The following is a 23,949-nucleotide window of genomic DNA, read 5'->3' as shown; positions in this document are numbered from 1 at the left end:
CCTAAATGAATGTGCAGCCAACACTGGTGTGCTCCCATGCCTGACAGGGAAATACACACCATATCATTGCATGCTGCCAGATCTGCTTGGGAAGCAGAGACTGTTTGCTGGACTCCACTCATTAATGTGCAAAGCTCTCATCCATTGCCAGCAACGTGCCAAGCAAATTTTTGGTTGGAATTTTTGTGAAGCTCTTTGTAATGCACACTAACTTTGCCTTATGTCTCCTTGTCCTCTTTGTGTTTCTGTACTTTTGGGGTTCCCTTTAAAGGAGGGGAGGTAGGAAACATGCTGTGAGTTTTCATTGCCTACCTGGATATGTTTGTGTTACACTGCTGCTGAGGACTAGAAACCCTCGTCCTTTCTAACCCTGCCAAATCAACCCCCTCTTAGAGAAGTATCTTTAATGATACGTGATATTCCCACTGCCCTGAAGATTTCATGGTGAATGTATGGCATTGGTATTTGTTACAAATACTTCTCCCTAGAAGACTCTGCATTAAGCCCACGCTTCATTTAATCCTTAAAACTTCTCTTACTTTGGAGTTAGTTCATAAACAAAATTACTTTACTGGGGACAGATAACAACATGGGGTTTCAGCAATTAAATGAAAAGTAGCAGGGAATCCTAAGGAGAGGAAATGGAGGGTCATAAATGGCTTTGAAGAGACTTGAAGGCAGGAATTAATATCTTATGCTTAATGAATGACAGCTCTTCAAAAATGCTGTTAGATAAAGCAACAGAGGAGTGGAGAAGAGGGCTTATCAGAAATTGCACAGACTTATAGATGATCTTTCTTTTAGAAATTTAGCAAACTTGACCATTTCTCTTGTCTTTGGAGAGGGTGGCAAATGAAAGCATGACCTCTAAAACTGATAGGAATTCCAACACTTCAGGAGCAAAAGGCAGTGTGAAAACCTATAGCTCTTTCCTCTATTTTGCCTCTGCCAGAGGAGCTCTCACACTGAATGAAGGTGCTGGTGCTGAGTTATTCCTTTGTTTCTGAATTTACTCAACCAGCACATGCCTAAAGCCTTTTTTTTTTTCTCCAGTGGTAGCAAGTAGGGTGGAAGGTAGTTTGGATTTGAGTAAGGTCAGTTTAATTATAGAAATCATTGAATCATAGTCTCATTAAGGTTGGGAAAGAAGTCTAAGGGCATCAAGTCCATTAGCCCAGCACTGCCATGTTCTCCACTAAGCTATATCCCCTCAGTGCCATGTGCTCGCACTTTTGGAACACTTGAAGGGATGGTGATTCCACCATTTACCGAGGCAGCCTGTTCCAAGTGAAGAAAGGATCCTCCTTGTCAGCAGTTTTTAAGAGCTGTGGCTGAGGGGGATGATCAGTTGACTCCCAGGGTCCCTCCAGCTCTGTTGTTGCTGATGGGTTTTACAGTCACACCCTTGGCCATACAAACATGGAGGTGGGGAGCTGAATCTCCTTTACCAACCTCCAGCTGGCCTGAAAGGTCCACTCAGAATTAGCATTAAAGGGCTGCGTGCAGCCCTCACCTCCTGGGTTCCTGTTGGGAATCGTGAGGCGCAAGTGAACACATTACCACTTTGAAGTATGGAGCTGTGGATGTGGTTGTTAGGTAGTTTCACAGAGAAGAAATGTCTGTGATTTATTTCTTGCTGAGAAATTTAATTAAGGAGAAAAAGGGAAAGGAGGGGAAAATTTTTAAGGGGACACTGAAAGCACCATCAATTGATGGTGGTTATACAACTCTAAAAGTAGGCCTGCCCTTATCACTACAGATTAGAAAGTAGGACTCGGGGGTATTCCAGGATTAGGCAATTTAGCTAAATACGTCAGAGTTTCTTTGGGTTATGTGGATGGCCTTTTTACAGCATCTTTTATTCTTTCTGGAGCTTTTTTTTTCTTTTTTGCTGAGGGCAAAACATAGTTTGTAAGAGCAGAATCCAGCAATGCTGTTCTACTGGAAGCTGCTGATAGCAAAGTGCCAGCCTCTTCAAGTATTATCCACAAGAGTGAGATCTGCCCTTGAATGTATAAGTCTGACTACATATTTCCTTCAGTAATTTAGGTGTCACTGTCCCATAGAGTCTTATTTGCCTTCAAGCCACTTGGGTAGTATCCACCACTAATTCCCACTGAGATCGGTGTTGGAGCACACCCATTTGAACCATTTGTTCACACAGGCTCGTGCTGAAGCACATTTACTCTGGACTTAACTGCAAAAACATCTTTTCTCCTTTTATAGACTCACACCTTGTACCTCAGTGTTTTGTAAGTCATTAGGAAAAGAACAGTAGCAGATGCCATCCAGAAATACATTTGGGACTCCCTAGTCCAAGTTTCTCATATCATCAATTGTTTCTTCTCGTTCATCCTGTACCCAGGCTTGACATGAGTTCTGTAAACCCTGTGGAATATCTGGAGTGAAACTTTTGCTGATGTTCTGGGAAACAATGTTTTTGGACTCCTTTCTGGGAAAATGAGGACATGAGAGTTTTTTTATTTTCCAGTATCATTATATTCCTACTGAACCAACTTTAACTGTTTGCATTGGACTTTTGCCTATGTAATGGTATCAGAGTCCCTAAAGTGTTTCCAGGTGAAAGTAACTCTCCATTTCCAGTGGGATTAGTAAATAGGGATTAGTAACCAGGGATTAATAAATAGTTATGAATGAATAGTTATGAATGAACCAGGAGGTCCAGAACAGATTTTCTTTTACTTTCTTTTCTCCTACTTGCATGCCCTATGTCTCTCACAGTTCACATGGTCTTGATGAAGCCGTGACATCTTGGGGCTCTTTCTTTGCCTGTCCATTTTGTAAGGAATATTACTCCCCTTCCTAGCAGATTGTGACATCTGGATGAGCAGTACTTCAGGTATCTCATTTCATTGCCCTTAGTCATGCTGCTTTCCTGTCCCTCATGGCATCATTTCTCTTCCAACCTCATCTCCACTGCTTCTGCATACTGTGGCTGTTCATGCCAGGTTCAACGTGAGGCCACAGGAGAAAAAAATGTGGGCTCTAAGGAATTCTATGATCTACATCTAGCCCATGGTTTGGTTTTTTTTTTTTGAAAAAATATGTTAAGGTGTTCCAAAGAAAAGCAAATCAATTGGGGCACAGCACTCCCTGTAAGGTGTACCAGGACTGTGTTGTAGCCTACAACTAGGCTATCACCTTGGAGATAATTTGGATCCAAATTATGTTTCTTTTTCCTCAGTCTAGTGGCAAATGCTGTGCGGAAGCACAGGTGATTATCACCCTGCTGCTGCCCTAACATCCAAGCCTTCATTTAGGTAACCTAGAATTGGTTCTGAATGAGTTAAACACTAAGTGGCCTTCATCAATGGAAACATTTTTGTGTGGTGACTGTTTCTTTAGTAGCTTTATCATTTTCATATGCAATTCAAAAGAATTATAGGGGGAAAAGCCCCATCTCCCATTCTCACCAGCTAAGCAGGAAGAGCTGGGACTGGAGAGAGGCTCATCCCTGGTATGTTAAGGCTGGGAGGTCAAGACAAGTTGTTCATTGTGGCATCTGGTCCTTTGCAGTGGATGTCCGTGGTTGTAGTGACTGAGGCTGGCACTGAGGTTTAGTCAACAAACTGTGCTGGTGAGGCACAAGGAGGAGCAGGAGCAGCTCCCAGGCTCAACTGTGGTGGTTCAGCAGGGCTCTCCAGGGAAGTCAGACAATATTTTTAACACTAAAATGAGCTGTGTGTTCATATCTGACTGTATGCTCTGCCTGACAGCTGCTTAGGAGTTGGTTGCTTGCACACAGCTCCTTTCCGGGAGCACACTTTGACCAACACCAATAGCAAAAGAGCATTATTAAGTCTATTAAGCCTGGGTTGACAGATTTTTTTTTCTAGAATAGTAACAGATGGCAAATGGTGGTGGTACAGCTGCTAGGACTGGGAGAGGATGGATGTTGGTTTGTCATTTCAGTGGATGCTGGCAATAATTCATATTTATGTTTATACAGGGTCTTTCCTCTTTGAGAGCACTTTACAAACCAGGTGATAAATAATGGGCCTGGAGTTAACGTGGGCTGGTAGAGCTCATCCCTGAGCCCATGTGGCCAGTGTGGGAGGGTGAACAGAAGGGCATTGGCTGTGCTTCCTACACAGCCTGGATGTGGATGAGGCAGCTGCTTTGCCACTCAGCAGGGATTTCAGGAGGGTAAACAGCTGGAATTCTGGGGGTGACACTGGTATTCAGGTGTCAGGTGCTACTTTGGGTACCTGGACAGACCTCTGGCTGGCTGGAGTTTTGTGTAGACTCTTCCCAAAGACATCTGTGTCCCACAAGAAGCTGCCTGAGGGAGTAAGTAGCCACCAGCCATGCTGCCTTGTGGCAGCCCGGGCCCTGCAGATCTGGCACTGGCAGAGGTGCTGAGGCTCCCTCTCACTCTGTGCAAATTGAGGGGGGCCCCAAGGCCCTCTTGACCTGACACTTGCTCTCCATCAGCCTTGCTGGGATGTGCTGTGAAGGCAGGCAGTATCTCCAGGCCCATCTTCAGTCCAAGCATTTGGAATTGATACGAGAAGGAATCAAGGTTTTGTGTGGATTGGCTCACTCTCTCACAGTGTTACTGCAGGAGATGAGTTTGGTGGATATAACAGTGAAATGACAGGAATCTGGGGCTCATAAGCAGAAAGGGCACATTTTAGCATTTCTTTTGTATTTATTAGGAGCTGGATCAAGACCACCACTTACTCCTCCTCCATTACTAGCAGATTCAGTTGCCATAAATGCATTCAGGAAAAACATCCCACTAGGAAGAGCTAAGTATAGAAATCCATAAGAATTACAGCACTGTGGTTTTCCCTAATGCGAAGGGTCAGAACTTCCAGGAAAACACAGGAAGAAATCATTAAAAGGCACTTAAATGAACATTAAATGGTATTTTAGAAACTTGAAAAATGTTGAAGGTAGGTAAAATGTCAACTTTATATCATTTTTCCTTTCTTTATACTATATTCAGATCACCTTTTTAGGAAGGAGTGCCTAAGGTGAGCAGGATGTGTTAGAATTAATGGGTAATAACATTTGGAAACTTGCCAAATACTGTTTCCCTAGGATGGTGTAAAAACTTCTTTTTCTTTATAAAGTATTTGAAATTCTGAAGATGGGGAAGTTGCTCTGCATTGGTACCAAAAGATGGGTGACCACTTTTTAAATGTTCCGAAGAAGATATAATTAAATAATTTCTATTCATTTGAGAGTGAATGTCCAGCTACCATTTGTGTAACAGCAAGAGAAAAATCCTCCCCTTTACATTGCTTCCAGTGTAATGGTAAGTGATATAAGGAAAGATAAGAAATCATGCCAACAGGGCTGTTCTCTAATTTCTAGCTCATTTCCACAGAGTTCTGAGCTCAGCTAAGGCTGTGAATCTGGGTGATCTCAGCCAAATGAAAGTTATGAATCTCTGGGGTGTGAACACTGCCAACTATTGCCCTTTCCTGCATTCAGTTAGAGTGGCTGAAGGCATGGCTTGAGTGTGGTTTTGGCAGCAAGACAATTAGAAAGTCATGACTTAAAAGTCTAAAATCCGGTAAACCCAGTCCTTCACCTGGCAGTGTAAGCAATTCTTTAGCCATCAGCCAGGATAATATATGGTGCATAACAAATGTAATTGAAGCCCTACAGGGCTGGTCCTTTGTTCTCCAGTAAATATTCTGTGGTTTTTCTCCTCCTCCCACAAGGCTTTCTCAGAGGTCCAGAGGGCTGGACTTTCACAGCTGAAGTGATGTACTGATGAGAGGGCTCATGGAGTCAGTGATGCCACAGCTGTGCCAAAGAGCCTGGCCACAGCTAGGCAGAGGAGGAGGAGAAGGAGGAGAGTTTGCTTTGTGGACTGCCTTGGCCTTGCTCTGTGCATCTGCAGGGCTGGCACAAGGCAGGGAGCAGCTCTAAGTGCCCACAGTTCTCCCATAGGGAATGATGCCAGCAAACCAGATAATAGTTGGTAGTCCATAGCATACTGCTGTTTTCTGGCTTTGTGGTTGTGCTGAGAGATCTCAAAGGACTGTTTTCAGGAGTTAAATTATTCTGGAGTTTCATGCATTTTTTAGGACTTTCATAATGTCCTTAAATTGGATATTTCCACGTTGTCTAATCTTATAGCCTAAGAATGCTGTGGGTTGGCAATACCTCCTGCCCTTTTTGTTATTACCCTGTGTATCATTTTATGCAGCACAATCAGGATTTGAGAGCAGCTGACAGCCCAACTGCACTGTCTGTTTAACTGCAGGAAACCACACTTTATCCCCGTCTGAATGCTAATGGAGTAATGATAACAGATAATTAATTGAATGCCTTTTCCTTTCTTTTGTTTATTCCTCTCTTTGAACATACTCCCTAAATACACAAATAAAATCCTCAATTAAAATTTATGGATTAATGAATTGAACAACAAATCTTTTTCTTTTTTTTTCTTTTTTCTTTTTTTTCTTTTTGCCTGGATCTCAGTGAGAATTTTGCTGATTTTCACTTGTGCTCCCCTGTCAAACATTTTTGGTTGTCAGAATGGGTAAGTATACACTGGGCTGTCATGTGGGTACATCAATGTATCAGTGCTTATCAGAATGGTGGAAAGACATGACAACAGTCTGGGATTCCTCCTGTGCCATTGTGTGTGGTGTGGAAGCCAGGAGCTTGTAAGGATCAGTGCAGTGGGTCACACTCCCCTACAGAGGGATCATTCTTAATGCACTTTGATGGGTAAATATTGTCTACCCAGGAATGACCCTTTAGAGTTTGTGACATAAGAAGTGCTTGTCAGAGTGAGGGCTACAGGCTCAGCATCCCCCAACACCACAGCATGGTCATCCACTTAATTACAGCAGTACATGATCAGTATGATTGCACATGCTCAATGGTGTCTTTATGCCTTAAAAAGAAGAAAATTGATCTGAAAGCGTTTTCTATGAACTGCCAATTAGTTTGCAGAACTGGGCACACACTTTACATCTGCAGGCTGGAGGTTAGTGACATACAAGCAATCACACAGCAAGTGGCAGGTAAAAACAAACAGGAAAAAGAAGCTATCACAGCTAATAAAGAGTCTTGTTGCATGCTGAATAAAGCTTTTCATGACTTTATTTTTTTGCTTGAAGCAAATAGTACATTTTGTTTCTGTTTTGCAGTGAGCATAAGCTTTGGAAGGTTAAACAGAGAGTATTAGATTATGGTAAGTGGTCATCAGAGGCTTGCTTTACAGTCATGGCCTGTTAAATTGTTTACTGAACCTCGTCACATATATATGTCTCTGAGGCTGACGTGTGTCTTCAATCCCATTTATTTGGAAGACCTGAGTCTGTTGATTTTTTTCATAAAGCCTGAATGAACAAACATAAAATTTAAGATTCTCTTTATTATAAGCTGTGGTTTATAGTATAATTATGGTAGTAAGAAGTCACTGCAAACATACCACTTACATCAATAAACTTTCAGCATTTTCTTTAATATCTTCATTGATGATCTGGATGAAGGGATTGAATCTACCATCAGTAAATTTGCAGGTGACACCAAGCTAGGAGCATGTGTCAATCTGCTGGAGGGTAGGAGGGCTCTGCAATGGGACCTGAATAGGATGGATGAGCCAAGTCCCACAACATGAAGTTGAATAAGTCCAAGTGCCAAGTCCTGCACTTTGGCCACAATAATCCCCTGCAGTGCTACAGGCTGGGGACAGAATGGCTGGACAATGCCCAGGTGAAAAGGGACCTGGATGTGCTGGACAACCGACTGAACATGAGCCAACTGTGTGCCCTGGTGGCCAAGAAAGCCAGTGGCTCCTGGCCTGGATCAAACAGTGTGGCCAGCAGGAGCAGGGAGGTCATCCCACCCCTGTTCTCAGCACTGGTGAGGCCACACCTTGAGTGCTGTGTCCAGCTCTGGCCCCTCAGTTTGGGAAGGACCTTGGGACACTCGAGCGCGTCCAGAGAAGGCAACGAGGCTGGAGAGGGGCTGGGAACACAAACCCTGAGAGGAACCACTGAGGGAGCTGGGGGTGCTCAGCCTGGAGAAAAGGAGACTCGGGTGACCTTATCACTCTCTCAACTCCCTGAAAGGTGGCTGTGGTCAGGAGGGGTTGGTCTCTTTCTCTAGGCAGCAACTAGACAGAACAAGAAGACACAGCTTTAAGCTACACCAAGGGAAATTTAGGTTAGATGTGAGAAAGAAATTCTTCACTGAAAGAGTGATTGCTGGAATCATCTGCCGAGAGAGATGGTGGAGTCACTAGCCCTGGAGGAGATGTTAGGTCATAGGTTGGACTAGATGATCTTAAAGGTCTTTTCCAACCTAGTTGATTCTGTAATTCTGTTATTGTGTATCTTTGCACATTTTTATCAATACAGGTTTTTAGACCTGCTTTTCTACAGCTATCAGTTAATCTGGTAGAAGCTGGACAGACACCAGAGTCTGATCTCACTGCTGGGAAGAGGCTGGAACAGCAAGGTGACTAGTCATGCAGTGAGCCCCATGGCACTCATCCATTGTGCTCATGGGTCAGCTTCTCACTTGCTGCCTTTGAAGCTGTTGTGTATGGTTTTGTTTGCCTCAAAATGCTGTGCTGGGCACTGTCTATTTGGGAGCAACTGGAATCCCTGAGCAGAGGGGGGAGGAAGCAGCAGCCGGGACAGCAGGCTCACTTGGAGCTGGACTGTTCCAGGTGAGCAGAAGTTGATCCACTCAACTCTGTTTCTGCTTTGGTGCAAATCCTGTTGCTCAGGACAATTCAGTTTCAGCACTGGGTGTACAGGTAACAGCGCTAACTTCAGGTTGTATTGAGCATCTCTATGTTTTTCACCTGAAGGAAACAGTTTTGTGGTTCTGTAATACTTCAGCAAGGAATATAAAAGAACTTCATATGAATAACAAAGAAGCAAGAGGTTTGGGTGTTTCAACATTTTGAGATGTACAAAAAGTGACAACTTTCAGAAAAATATTTTATCTCCTTCTCCCCCCCTCACCTTTTAACTCTGGGTCTCGGTTCAGGGTATGTAAACCACAGCCTGTAAAGGACAGCTCACATCTGCTGTGTGGGAAAAATAGGGAGAGGCTGGATCTGTGCAACAGGAGCTTGGACACCAGGGGATTTCCAACAGCCCCTTGAGGCAGGCAGTGCCAGTGACCCTGGTGTTTGTACAGTGATGCTCAGTTAATCTCCACAGAACGATACCTGTTTGGATGAAAGTCACGTGCTGTTGGGGCAGCCTGCCAGTAAAGACTTTTACGTATGTGGTTTATTGATTTGCAGAATTCATTGAGGTATTTCCACATTTCCTAGAACCAGGGCTTGACAATATGTCCTCAGATAACCTGTGTTGTTGGATAATCCAGGCAGAATGAGAGGTAGGGCCAGGGAACTGCTGGAGTACAGGAGCAGACTGCTGGAGTGGGCAGAAATAGGTTTATGGGAGCAGAGGGGGAACTCAAAAAAGGGCTAGGGCACGAGATGTTCTGGGATAAATTCCCTTTTGCATCACTTGCACATGCCTACAATCTGCTCTTCAGCAGGGCTTCAGATTGCTTGGAGTTGGTTTTTTTCCCCTAAACAATTGTGGATTACACTGTGAACAGTGTGTCGTACCTCTGTAATCTGTAGCTTTGTGTGGGACTTCTGTAATGTAAAAGAATTTGTAATTTCTCTGAAAATGTGGAGAAATCTGTATTACCAATGTTACACTTGCCTTTCTCCCCCATTCCTGCCTCATTCATGTAAAACTCTGTAACTGGGGGATGGAGCACAGTGGCACATGAGCCAGTTTATAATAAGTAGAAATTAAAAAAGGGATGGAAAATGTGAAAGCTAATAAGGAAATATAGTCACATGCCAACAAAGAGAAAAAAGATACATCTGAAAATATTGTTGCAGAAGCAGATAAATTTAAATTGGAGATAAAGCCCTACTGGTATTATTTATGGGCCAGACTCCTTTGTTTTATAGTGGGAAAATGTAAAAGAAAGCAGTAATGAAGATCATTGGCAGGAAACTGCTCTTTACCTTTTCTAAAAGCCATATATTAGGTGGCTTCCCATTCTGCAGTGTCTTTGGGAAGGAGGATCCAACCTCATCCTGCAGAGGGAAGGACACAAGCTGTTGGTGCAGGGCTCAGCACATGGTGGTCTCATAGCAAACCAGGGACTGCAAGGCTAAAGCAATGTTTAACTCAGATTACTCCTGTTTTAATAATTAGCCAATAGCCAGTTCCCATACTTTGAAGGGCATGCTCTGCTTTGGTGGCATGCAATGTGCCCCCTCTTTTCAGTATTCAGCCATAAAAATGCACTGATTTCCAGGACTGACCTGCAAGTGGCTGTTTTATGGCTCTGACTTGCCCCTTCATCTCACCAGAAGAGAAGGATGAAGTTGAGCACATTCCCACATAAACTGGGAGATGGGCTTGTTTCTGTGAAACAGTACTGAGTGAACCTTTCTGGCTGTATTTCCAGGCACCCAGCACCCTGCCTGGGCCATAGGTCTGGTGGGTAGGAGAGGTGAGAGTGCACCATTGAAGGTGCAGAGCAGGGGAGGGCAGGTTTGCTCCCTGAGTGGAGGAGATGATTCTTTTCTTGATAAAACCATCTGATTTTCTCCCTGCAATGAAGCTGTGTCAAAATAATACACACAATACTGTGCTCTTGGATTGAATCCAAACTACAAAGGTCATCCTGTGAATATTATTTCTATAGATTTTTTTGCCTTATATCTTTACTTCCTTTCAAATATTCAAGTTGGTTAAGAAAGACCAGCAGAAACAGCTTATTTCTTTCAGCAGCTGGCAGTCAAGTAAGACTAATAATTTTCCCTATGATTTTTCTAAGCTTTGGATTAAATCCACAGATGTGGTGTTTTAAGTACGGAATATTCAGCTTTGTTCTGCTCTGCCTGGTTCAGAACTGGATGTTGAATGTGTCTCTTTCATGCCCAGCAAAGGCAGAGACTTGCTTTCTAGTTGCTTGTGTACAAATGAGTATCCAAGTTGGACAGGTCTGGTGAAGAGGGAGAGTTGTGGTCCCATTAGTGGCGTCTGTCTCCAGTATCCTCTGGAAATCTCCTAAATTGGATTGCTGATACCTCTCTGTCTCTGTTTCGCTCTCTTGAAAATTGTTTTAGAAAAGGTTTCCAAAAGGAAATTCTGGTGCTGGGGGCACATTTTCTTTTGTTGAAGTGCATGTTTTTGATCAAGTGAATAAAAGTTTTGCTGCAGAAGAGCATTCCCTCTCTGGGGTGCCTGCAGCCTCACTAAACCTGGCCACAGTTGGTTCTGCCCTTGAAAATGGGCATAAATGGAATTAATTATATGGGGGACCAGGTTCAGTAACTGCATTTTAAAAGGCTCTCAGTAAGTTATTAAATCAGCAAGAAAGCAGCACTGAGGCCCAACAGATGCAGAAGCTGTGTGCTGTGGTAAACCTGTGTATGTAAAATTTCTCTCTAAAAGGATTTTAGCACTTCACATGACCTCTGCTAATACTTATTTTTAAGTGACAGTCTGTGTCAGCTGCCTCAGCTGCACACTGCCGGGGGCTATTCTCGAGTCTGGACTGCTTTCCAGTCAGCATGAAGTGGCCTGATATGAGCTGTTGACTTGTCCTGGTAGTTTTTGTTGGCACAAACGTAGCCACGACCCAACTGCAATGGCAATGCAGCCATGCTTTCCAACAGCCCTTGCATGTTTTTTCCAAATGCTAAAGCCTGTGACCTGGTTGAATGGAGGTGTAAGAGAGTCCTTTCAGGCATACTACACAAAAATACCTCTTTTTAGTAATTTTAAAAATATATATCTACTCCACTAGACAACAGGATATGAGGGTTTGAAGAGGAGGTGTAGGTGTGATCAGTTGGATGGGATGTTGCCTGTATCACATAGGGGCACAGGTCTTCACACCTTAAATGTGTTACATACAACTTTATTCTCTATATACACTCTATGTGTATATTTATCTGCTGTCTAGTAATATTTTCCTTCCCACTGCTGCAGATACACCTGCAAGTTGCAGAGTTAGGAAAACCAACTACTTTATCTAGTTTGCTGTCCTCTAACTGAAGTGTTGAGCTCCTGCTGAAGTTACATTCACTGTGGTCATCAAATGCTGGGTATTGACAGATGTCCTTTTCAACATTATAGCTAGTCCTGTACTTACACCAGTTCCCACAAGACCTCGGGGTCCTTTTCTTAATGCAATCCTCTATGCTGACAAACTGAACAGAAAGGCTTTTTGCCTCCCTAAAAATACACCAGACTTATGAAATGAGCAGCAAGTGCTGTTAGAAGGTCACTGGTCACCCGGGTCATTGGAGGCTGCTCCTCACAGTGGAGCTGTCAGGTGTTGTCCCACACAATGCAACATTTTCAATTCAATAAGGAATTAAATTATTTTATACTTGCTGAGACTCTCAACTCTCTGTTGTAGAGCCTAAATAAACAACCTGCAGCACATACTCTGCAGAGATGACTGACTGCAGCTTATTAATCACATTCTCTGCCCAGGACCAGACAGTGAAGAAGTAACTGACCTTCCATGTTTAACTGGATAACTTAAACATTAAAAGACAGGAAAATATACCAAATAAGATAAGCACATCAAGGCTGTGTGCACATGGTTCCTTGAAGAACACACAATCATTAGCATGAACATTGCAGAAATTCCAGTGAATGCATACTACTTACATGCAAAAGAACAAAAGAGACTTTTCCTGTGCAAGTGCTGTCAGTGAAATGAATAAACCACTGAAAACATAACCTGCCTACCACACTCCTTTGGCCCATGATGGTCAGAGAGAGTCAAGCTGGCTGGATAACGAGAACAAAATGCTTCTCTCCTACACAACTTAGAGGACCACAGGTACCTGACTCCCAGCTGTAGCCAAGTTAAAGGTAACACTTCTAGTGTAGATTGCTCCTAAGCAGGAGCATGCAGGTCAATCATGCACTCTCCATTGCTGTCACTAGTAAAGCAAAGTCTTATTTTCTAGGGTTTCAAATTCCAAGTGGAGAGTAGAGTGAAGCCCATCAGAAGACTTAGGCCTAAAGAGGAGTTTTGAGTTGCAAGCTGTCCATCTGGACACACACTAACCTCTCATGGTCTCTTCTTTGTTGTAGGCAACATCTTTGTTGTCAGCTTGTCCGTTGCAGACCTCGTGGTGGCAGTTTATCCATACCCTCTGATCTTAAGTGCCATTTTCCACAATGGATGGACCATGGGAAATGTTCACTGCCAGATAAGTGGGTTCCTGATGGGCTTAAGTGTCATCGGGTCCATTTTCAACATCACGGCGATCGCAATCAACCGCTACTGCTACATCTGCCACAGCCTTCGGTACGATAAGCTCTTCAACCTGAAGAACACCTGCTGCTATCTCTGCCTGACCTGGATACTCACGGTGGTGGCAATTGTGCCAAACTTCTTCGTTGGCTCCTTGCAGTATGACCCCCGGATTTACTCCTGCACCTTTGCCCAGACCGTGAGCACGTCGTACACCATCACGGTGGTGGTGGTTCACTTCATCGTCCCGCTCTCCGTCGTGACGTTTTGCTACCTACGGATCTGGATTCTGGTCATTCAAGTCAAACACCGGGTGAGACAAGACTGCAAGAAGAAACTCAGGGCAGCTGACATCCGAAACTTCTTGACTATGTTTGTGGTTTTTGTCCTTTTTGCTGTGTGCTGGGGACCATTAAACTTTATTGGCCTTGCTGTTTCAATTAATCCTTCAAAAGTGCAGCCACACATTCCAGAATGGCTTTTTGTCCTCAGCTATTTTATGGCTTATTTTAACAGCTGCCTCAATGCTGTGATATATGGGCTTCTTAACCAGAATTTTCGGAAGGAATACAAAAGGATATTGCTGACACTGTGGACTCCCAGGCTGCTGTTCATTGATGTGTCCAAGGGTGGGACAGAAGGGATGAAAAGCAAGCATTCTCCAGCCATAACAACGAACAACAACCACGCTGAAATACACCTATGAGTCAGGACAGTACTATTTATTCTGGATTACAGTTGTATATATAATATACATGAGCCTTTTGTGCTGTGTGCATTGCACAGCTGGTTTTGCCCTCATGCAAGGAAGGATTCTGCAACCTTTCATGCTTAGCTTATTGCTGTGACATAAAGGCTTTGAATAAGAATTTTCAGAATGGAAATGACAGATTTTTTTTTTATATGTCATCTTTCACTGTGTGCCTAATTAATCAGTTTGGTTGCTTTTGCCACAAGCATGCCAATACCCGAAAAGGGAAGCGTTCAGAGTGCATGGAGAAATGCAGTTATGCTTGAAATGCAACCATCAAGAGACAGCAAAATTTCCATTTATTATACACAAACGTTTCTCCCCTCCCTCTGAGTTCTATTTTTCTAGCATTAACTTAACCTGAACTGTATCAAACAAAATGTAAACTGCATGGCTTTTTACATTATAGATAGGTAACTGTATTAGCCAGCAGGTGTACGTATGGGCATGGTGTGTGTTTTCCTTTTTGTTTCCTCTTCAGGTTTAGGAGCTAGCCTGGGCTAGATGTGAGGCAGGCAGAAGCCAGACCAGTGTGTGTCTGATGCACTCATTTTAATTGAGTATCTACAGACATTAAGTACCCTTGCACTCTCCTTCCCAGGCCATGAGTAAGTATATGACATATGACATAATCTAATTGAAGGAAGATACTTGGAGCCTGATTCTAATTTAGGCAGTATCCTGTCATGGCCAGCAGTCATTTCTAACATCTTTCAAAAGTCACTGCTACATGAACATCACAATAAAAAAGATGAACATAGCAGAGTCCCATCTGTGTAACGCAGATTGCGACTTTTAGGTTCCAGTAACATTTACACTTGCAGAAAAAGGCAGAAGGGGAAGGCAGTGTTTTTACCAAAATCCCTCGTTTTGCCCATCACAGAACATGAATTTGCTGATGGGAGAAAAAGTGAAGATTTTTTTTCCCATTTTATTGACATACAGAACTGTAATTAACTCACAGAGTGGGGAGACGAAAGCTACTTAAGCATAATTATGCATCAGTTCTGTTTAAGCCTGGACTGTGCTATTTGTATCATTGGAAACAATGTCATGAAGTTCTGGGGAGGCCAGTATCACATTAGACATAAACACATGGGCAAAGATAAGGCTGTTTCTTTAATGGAGTATGAAAGGAGTGTGTGTGTGTGTGTGTGTGTGTGATGGCAGCTGTCTGTAGATATGACTTCTTTTTTTCCTTAGCTTCATTGTGAATTCATCTCTTTATGGCTTTAAATGTGGATCCTGCTTTGAAGCAATCCCATAAAATCAACAGGTAAGACTCCCCTGGTGCAACTCTACCTTCAGGTTAGTGCCTCTGCCTTGATGCTGGTGTGCTGAGGGGCACAGCAGAGAGAGGGGCAGGTCTGAGCCCTGGGGGTACAACGAGGACAGCAGGCAGCCCCTGGTCGAGGACTGCAGTCTTCTCTCTTTAGTTCTAGTCAAAGCAGGACTAGTTCCCAGCACTGAGCCCTGAAAGACTGAGACCAGACTTTGTAGGTGCCTGGAGATGGAGGTACGTAGGATTTCCCCAAAGCCTGAGCAGGCAGTGTGCCTAATCCTTAGTGAAAATAGTAAGCCATTTGTGCACTGCTTTCTGAAACCAACTTGCTGCTGAATGTCCCTCCTGCTGATTTTTTTGGGGAAGAGGAATTGAGAGAAATTAAGGCTCTTTCTGAAGTGGGCCAAGGAACTTTGCATGCCGCGTTGCCTCCATGAGGACTGTGTCTCTGCTGCTGCCATGTGGTGAAGGTCACTGCAGTAACAGGGGGGCCCTGCATTTATAGGGTGCCCTGGCACTTAGGAAGTTTCAAACTTGAGCATCTCAGCCACTTCAGATGAATGTTGTTTTAAAATGCACTGCAGCCAGCCTCCCATAATAGGAATCAAACTGAGTTTTGTTTTGGCCTCTTAATCTGCCTCAGCATGGCCAAATAAAGGTATTTTGACCCTCAGAAATAACTGTTGTCTGTTCGCCTTCCAGAAAAACCACCCTGGATGAATTCACACCATTCCATGCAAGCAAAATCATTTTGAGTTAAACTTGGATAAGAAAAGCACTGAGGGCACATAACTGCAGGGAGTGTTTGTCCCATCATGCCTGGGAGATGTCCCGTGTTCCATGACTAGTCTTCAAAGTCATTTGCAATTAGCCACAACAGTGTTAGTTAGAATCACATTAGCAAATAATTTGAAGCATCTAGTGCCAAATGAAATATACTGCTTTAAGACAATTGTGAAGAATCTTGTGCAAGCTTGCCAAATATCTCAAATACCCCAAAGCTGGGGTTTCATCTTATGGATTCTTGTCTTTTTAACTGAATGTTCAGTGGAGGTCATTTGGGTTTTTTTATTATTATTTTATTCTTTATGCTTGTATTTGCACTATTTCTTATTCAGGCTCTAAAGTTAACAGCCAGCAAGTATTTGAACCAAACCAAGTCCAAAGAGGTCCTGAACAGGCAAGCTGTGAGAGTCCCTTGTACACCTGGCAGGAGTGGGAGCAGCAGGAGTAGGATAGGGCATCTCCCCAGGGCTCACAGAGTCACCACTCAACCAAACTATGCAAAATGATCTGCTTGTCTTCTGCCACAGGGTCTGAGCCCAGCTGCTGCCCAGATCTCTGCAGGGACAGGCAAAGTACCTGCTGTGCTGGGCTGGGTCTGAGCAGCTCCCTGCAGCGCAGGGCCCGCAGGCTGGGGGTGGCTCTGGAGCACAGGGAGCACTGCCCTGGCACGCCCTGTTCAGAAGGGCTCTGGCTGTCCCAGGGAGGTGCCCAGGGCTGGGCTGATTCACCCACCATGGTTGGAGGCTTGGGCTCAGCCCTGCTGGAGCTGAGGTTTGCAATATGAACCATGGAAAGCAGGGGATGTAGCCTCAACAGGAAACACTGTGCCATTTGTTAGCACTTTGAGAGAGGCAGCACTTAGGATAGGATGGAGTTTTATACTGACTTATTAAACTACCCAAGCAGCTCCTTATTTTTATGTTAGGAAATGGTTAACAGGGTACAGAGAGTTTATTTTTGTTAGCACTTGTTTACAGAAAAAGGGAAGTGTGTTTTAGCTGAGAATGCTGAGCAGTGTCACAGTTTCCCTATGGGAATCTAGCTTTAGTCCAAATTTGAGATTTCATTGAGATCCCACAATTTTAATCACATTCTGCCAGTTCCACCTGTTGCTTATCTGGCCTTAAGTCTCATTGAGATCTCATGTAAACTGCTTTCAATTCACGTGCTCTGGGTTTGATATGGTGTGTCAAATACCTATTCTAGTCCCAAGCTCTAAAACTGTTGTAGTGGAAACTTATGGAGAAGCAGTATTGCTGTGAAGAAAGATGAATCTCTTGCCACAAAGAAATATTTTTGGATGTTGCTAATGAATGTTGTTTCATCAATTTAAGAAGAATGTAACCAATATATTTATATATAAATGTGTATTGCATATGCTGTTTCCATTTTAATGTTTAATTGAGAATCCTTCAATATACTTTCCTATTGCCATTTTTGTTCATAAAATAGATCAATTCCCTTTACCTGTTAAAAATGTAATAAATCTACCATTGGACTACTTACTGATTTTTTTTTTCTCCACTAGCAGTTACTTTTTAATAAATACTTGGAACATCAGCTTGAGTTTTGTTGACTCCCAGAAAGCAGATTGAATTGACAAACATGCTTGAGTTCACACATATCTCAGCAGCCCAGCTTGGACCTGGAGGTGAATGACCCATGACATCTGAGACATCTCCTTGGATCCACACGTTTTCTTCCACTTGCCTGTGAGCCAGCTGCCTGATGCACTCTGGCCTTCCTCATCCGGGAGGAAACTTTCTCCATACAGCCATTGGTCTCCTCACTGTGTGCCTCTTCAATGTCCTTTGCCTTTCCTGTCCCTATCCATGCCTATCCTTGTGTCTGTCAGGGGCTGCTGTGGAAGCAGTTTGTCGTATGCCTTCCCTTGCTCTTTCCTGGGAAGGACAGCACAGCTGAGTTGTGAACAGGAGGGTCTGGGAGCCAGGGTGGTTGCAAAATCAGGGCACAAGGTGGTGTTGGATTGTAGGGAAGGGATGGGACAGTGAGGGCTGACACACACTTGGTCTCCATCACAGAGCTTTGTGAGGATGCTGTATCCAAGATGTTCTATTTGTGCTCTTTTCCTGTGGGGGGGATAGAAAACAAGAAAATAAAGATAGTGCAGAAAGTAATTTCACCCCTAAGGAGCTGCAGCTGGGCCAATGACCAAAGATTAGGAACAGGCCTGACTTTAACAGGCCACAGGTGTGACCAGTGAGAAGAAGAGAGCTATAAAAGAGTGGGTTGGCAGTTAAGAGGGGAATTGGAGTCAGTTGGTTATTCTGAGGAGGAAAGACTCTGAGGAGCTGCCTATGAGAAAACACCAAGAAGGTATGAAACCTTTATGATAAGGAGACAACAGTATGGAACTTTTGCAATGTGATGACATTTTCCCACCACTGTTTTGGGGCAGGTTTTGCTGCACTTATTCAGTTCTTCAGCCAATAGGTTTTACCCACAGGTTGCACTGATTATATTCCTGTGCTGACTTGACTGGAGCTGTTCTGGGGGAGTCTCTGCTGGTTGTGAAGCAGTGAACATGGGAGTATGGAGAGGTCCAATTGTAACTGCAACCTGAGCTCCTGTTTCCTACCCAGAAGTCACATATAGCCATGGTGTTAAGGTACTAGAGCCTGAGATTTTTCCAGTAAAACAAAGAACATCCATTAAACCAAAGAATTGCTGAAAAAGCCATAGAGCGGATGTGTTGAATGAACAAGGACTATTCATTCAATTACATCCCCAAGCAGTATTGTTACTTTTTTCCCCAATCTTTTCTAACAGGCTTCTCTTCCAACAGACTTCACCTGCTGCTTCCACAGTGAAGCCTGCGGTGCTTGGTGGTGTGACAAGCAGAAAGCAGTGTTTATGATAGTGGCAAATCTCAAAATGTCTCTCTGTGCAGAGAGTCCTTTCATGGACTTGTACCTGCTGTTTCTAGCATGTGGAACAGATTGAATTGAACTGGCAGAAGTAAGGCAGTGTTATTTATTTACTTATCTGCCACAAAGTATAGCAACTGGGAGATAAGACAGAGATATAAAATGCAAGAAGTGTGGTAATTTAATACCAGGATAAAATCTCACTCATAGTGACTATTTAGAAATCAATATTTGTCCTAATGTATTTACCTCCAAGCTTATAATTTATAACATGAAACCAGTCAGTAAAGAGCTACTGCATAAGTGTTTAGAATTTTACTGAAAAAATGTAAATCACTGGACTTAATGCAATACTTCTTACCACAAAAACCTTGAGATAAGAAATGCAGAATAGGTTCTCTTAAGAACTCTGTGATGGGATATGCAAATTTTTTTCATTGGTGATAAGAACCATAAAATTCATATCACTCATGAACTACTCTTGTGAATGGAAGCTCCATAATATTGTTAACTGAATTTTCATTTTCAAGTGCTTGTTTATAATATCCATTATTCATGGGCTATAAGTACTGTACAGCAGAGATAGAATTTACAGTACAGGGTTGGTTTCCAGAGCAAACAAGGTGGGTCTGAACCATTAACTGAAATATGTTTCTATATTTTCTTCCAAGCATCATCTCCTGATAAGGTTTTTAACTCAAGTGACTGCTTCTAAGAGATCAGGGAAACTTTAATGTCTTTTAGATTAGGTGCAATGTCTGTACAGTCATGGCTTGCTTAGATTACCTTTTAAATAGACTTGAGCTGTCAAACCATTTTATGTCTGTCCAGTTGAAGCACATAATTTATTTTGTATGTGGAATATTTTATACGTAGCACATTTAATAAACTGGTATGTCCTTCCTTCATCATTGTGCTTCTCCTGCAAGCAAGATTTCTGAATTTCCCTGGAAATAGGATGCAAAATTGTTTTCTCAACTGTAAGCAGGTTGTTTGCCTCAAGGTAGATTTCCACTGGTTTTGATAAGTGTGTAGGATAGAGGTTTAATGTGGCATCAAAACACAACTATCGTCTGGCTGAAAAGTGACAGCTGTTTTGCAATTTTTTAAAAAATGTGTATGGAAAAAGCTCCAAAACAATTTGCAGGAAGTAATTGTAATAGACATTTCTGGTTGAAATAAGAGAAATATTTGAAGGGATTGTACTAAACTGGGACCTGGCCAGGACAATGAGGTTAAGAAACCCCATAATATTAAAAAGGCCCAAGGATTTTTATGGCACAGAGACACACAGGTGGCAGGGAATGGGTGTCTGCTGCAGAGAGACAGTCATTATAGTAAGGAAAACTAGAGATAACCAGAGCACACTTCAGAAACTATTAAATGAACACATGTATTGGTATTTTAGTACGATTTTACTTTTGGTCTTTCTTCTTTCCCTCCCCAGCTATGATTTTGTTGACAGTAACCACTTCATTTTATTTACAAGTACTCCCAAAGGACAATTTTCTTTTGGTTTGTGTCTGGCTCTAGGGAGCCCCAAGCTGTAGGAATGGCAACCTGGGCAAGGCTTGGCCAGGCAGGGATAGGATGGGGCTAATGAGCTACCCCTGGACCGAGTGGAGCCCTCAAGGGCTTAAATCCCCCTGGGGAGAGGCTCTGCTTTCCCAGGCAGTGTATGGCTGGAAGAGGAGGATGCTGCTGTGATGTGGCTGCTGTGCCAGCCCCAGAGCCCTACAGGGCTCCAGCACCCCGAGGTGGTGCAAAACTGGGACCACGTCCTGTTCCAGTGGGGTCTGGTGGGACTAAGCCAGGAGGGACATCTCACTGAGGCAGGAGAGGGCAGTTCTGCTGAGGGTGGGAGGATTGCTTCCTTGGCACAATGCTCTTCATGGGAAAGTCAAAAGATGTTCCAGAAAGAAGACATCTACTGTGGGAAACAGAGCAGCTCTGTCCTCATAGCCTGCGGCTTTCTCTGCCCTGCTGGTGGTGATGCAGCAATTAAAGTGGTGACAAGGGGTGTTGGTCACACACAGGACCTGTCCTTCTCCCTGCCCTGCCCGTGCCCCTCCCAGCCCACCTGTCCTCACAGAGCTGCTGTGCTCCTGGCTGAGCTGGTGACACCAAGCCCCATACACCTAACCCTGCCTGGGGGGTGTGAGAAACATCAAATGCTTAGGCAAAGACACAGGTTAAACCCTGCTTGGGTTAGTCATAACCAAGCCATGCATGAAAGTGGTAGCTGGGCCTTTGTCTGCAAACCTTGAGGGCAATTGATTCCATGTGAGGCTCTTCTGATGTCTCCTAGACCAGAAATTTCCTTCCCTCCCAGGATCATCCCTTCCCTGTAGGCCACCACTGAAAGAGGGGAATAGACAAGTGAAGGAAAAAGAACTGTACTTTGACTTGAAGCCCTTTGGATTCTAGAGTAGACCTTATACTGCTTTCCTCATTGTATAGAAATGTGTATATGTATGATTATTTATTTTTTGACATAGCCTGTGTTTTCCTAGAGGAATCAAGGCCAGTCATACATTTCAAATTATTTGCTACACAAAAGTTCTGGATTTTTTTCCTCCTGGGTACTTCAGAACAGATGGAAAACGCAGCAGGTGCTGCTAATGTTTTTCTACCCTTGGGAAAACTTGTCACAGTTACCTGTTTATCTTGTTTATTTTGACATTTTGCTGCCTGAAACTGCTCTGTAACATAAAAACACATGCAGGGTGGTTAGAGTTGAAGTCTTACGGATTCACATAGTCTTGAACAATTGAAAATCAATAACCTACAAGCAACAAAGAAAAATGTGGGGTTTTGTGCATGTGGAAGACAGCTGGTATTTTTATTTTTACTGGGGAAATGCCATGGAATGATTTGGGTAGGAAGGGACTATAAAGCTCATTTAATCCCAACTCCCCTGCCATGGGCAGGGACACCTTCCACTGGACCAGGTTACTCAAAGCCCCATCCAGCCTGTCCTTTAATACTTCCAGGGATTGGGGCAGCCACAACCTCTCTGGATAACCTGTGCCAGGGCCTCACCACCCTCAAAGGGAAGATTTTCTTCCTTATATCTAATCTAAGCCTGTCCTCTATTAATTTGGAACCATCGTTTCTTGTCCTGTCATTCTACGCCCTTGTAAGAATCCCTCTCCAGCTCTCTTCTGGCTCCTTTAGATACTGTAAAGTGCTATAAGGTCACCCTGGAGACCCTGTATTTCCATCAGGGATTGCAGGGGTTTGCACTTTGTGTATCAGTGCCTGAGAAGTGTAAAATGAGCTTTGCTTTAGATGCCATGCACAAGCTTTTCCTTTGCTTTTCAACAGGTCAATGGAAGCCTCAGTTTATTTTTGCCATGTTCTTAGGGCTGTGCAGAAAAAGAATGAGGAGGTTGGTAATACAGCCACTGAAGGGTTTCCTGTGCTCAGCATGTTGAAAAAGTGAGGTTTGTAGAAGACAAGCAGGGCCAGTTGTGCTGGCAGTCTGCTGAGACCTGCTCTGCACCGGCACCGGCGCCGCTCGTGCCTTTGTGAGAGCTCTGAGTGGGGATGCTTCTCCCCTGCTGATCCAGCTGAGCCTGCAGGGAGATGGCCAGGCTTTACTCCAAGAAGGAAATAAAGACTTTGTTTTTAATTGTGGGTCTGACAGAAGGTGTCATTTCAGATGCCAGATTTTTCCCTCAGTCTGCTTTCTGATGCTGAAATTTTGGGAAACAATGAATAATCTTTAGTGCTCTCACCCCAAGAGGGGCCATCTTCTGAATGCTTGGAGCTGGTTGCTTGCCTTAGAGTGTGTTTGTGGGTATTGTTGTTTGAGGAATTGCTGTTGCATACAAGTGACCTCTTTGAAGGGGCACGGAGCTGGGCTGGAGCAGCACAGCTGGTGGTAACAGCTGGGATGGCAATTGCACAGTCTATCCATCTTCATGCTTTGTGGAGTATGGGAATAGGGCTTTTGGGTGAGGAACAAATTGCACCTCTCTAACTTCACTGTCCCCTGGGGCTGCAGCAGAGAATACTTATTTCAGCCTGAGATGGAGGTGGGGTGGGTGCTTTGGAGCAACTTCTGTAGGTCTTCTAAATTCTGACTGTTGGTTTATTGGTTTGCTCGTAACTCGGACTTCTTAGTTGTGCAGTTGCATCTGAAATTTACCTTTGAGGCTTTGAAGTAAAATGAATCCTGACAAGTGTCTGAATTCAGAGCTTTCAGCTGAGAGTTATGTCTCAGTGTTTAACATAAATTAATACTAGCCATTAAACATCTCAGCTGCTAATTAAATGGACGATTTCTATGTTATGTGTAAATCCATCCATATCTTCATTTTGCAGCCAAATAGAATTTCATTAAGGCACTTCAGTAACTGTAAAGGGACAGAAACAGCATTTTGGGGTATTTTGGGTTTAGTGAATTATGTCACTGTCTTGTAGTGATTACTAAATACCTTAATGATATGTCTGGTGGAATTTATTCTAGTTTTGGCAGGGCCATTAGGATGATAAAGAGCTCAGCAGGGAAGAGTAAATTACAGCTGAGCTCAGAAATGGTGCTTGAATTTTTAAAGTCCATAGTTGCTGTAAGTCTTCACGAGGATGTGTAAAAAGAGCTAGATAGCTTTGTATGCAAGTCTATTTGTCAGACATACTGCACATCAAACACTGCCTTAAGCTGCAGTTCCTTTATATGACCAATGTGGAGAGGCTCCTTTTCCCAGCCTCTGCTCTCGTATTTTTAGTTAGCAGCTAGCACTGACCTTGGTTTCCCGGGTTTTGTGTCAATTGAAGAGTGGATGCTACCTAGTGGTTGAAGCAGGGGACTGAGTGGAGGTGACGAGTCAGGACATCTTTCCTCTGTCTTTGCCTCTCTCTACTTGTTTTGTGACCTTGAACTGAAGCGTGTTTTACTTTGGTTCTGAGATGTAGTTAATTACGCTGCAAAACACTGAGGATGAGACAATTAAGTTATCTAAGGGAAT

At 43.5% G+C, this 23,949-nt stretch overlaps 1 protein-coding gene across 4 annotated transcripts in view; it reads left to right on the top strand.

The window, feature by feature from the left end:
• GPR50 (G protein-coupled receptor 50) overlaps positions 1–17,597 on the top strand; it is a 43,691-nt gene extending 26,094 nt beyond the window's left edge. Inside the window, exons 3-5 of one of the 4 annotated variants that reach the window (XM_064426896.1) lie at positions 6,463–6,523; positions 7,140–7,183; positions 13,107–17,597. In XM_064426896.1, coding sequence (XP_064282966.1) covers positions 6,463–6,523; positions 7,140–7,183; positions 13,107–13,975 — 974 coding nt within the window. In that variant the 3' untranslated portion in view covers positions 13,976–17,597. Of the gene's footprint in view, positions 1–5,850; positions 6,524–7,139; positions 7,184–13,106 lie in introns of those variants that run through there. The other 3 variants (XM_064426899.1, XM_064426895.1, XM_064426897.1) reach the window with 3 other exon arrangements.
• The last annotated feature ends 6,352 nt before the right edge of the window (positions 17,598–23,949 follow it).

Source organism: Passer domesticus, chromosome 7 (assembly GCF_036417665.1).
Source record: "Passer domesticus isolate bPasDom1 chromosome 7, bPasDom1.hap1, whole genome shotgun sequence".
Lineage (NCBI taxonomy): Eukaryota > Metazoa > Chordata > Aves > Passeriformes > Passeridae > Passer > Passer domesticus.
This window is presented reverse-complemented; position numbering and strand designations above follow the sequence as displayed.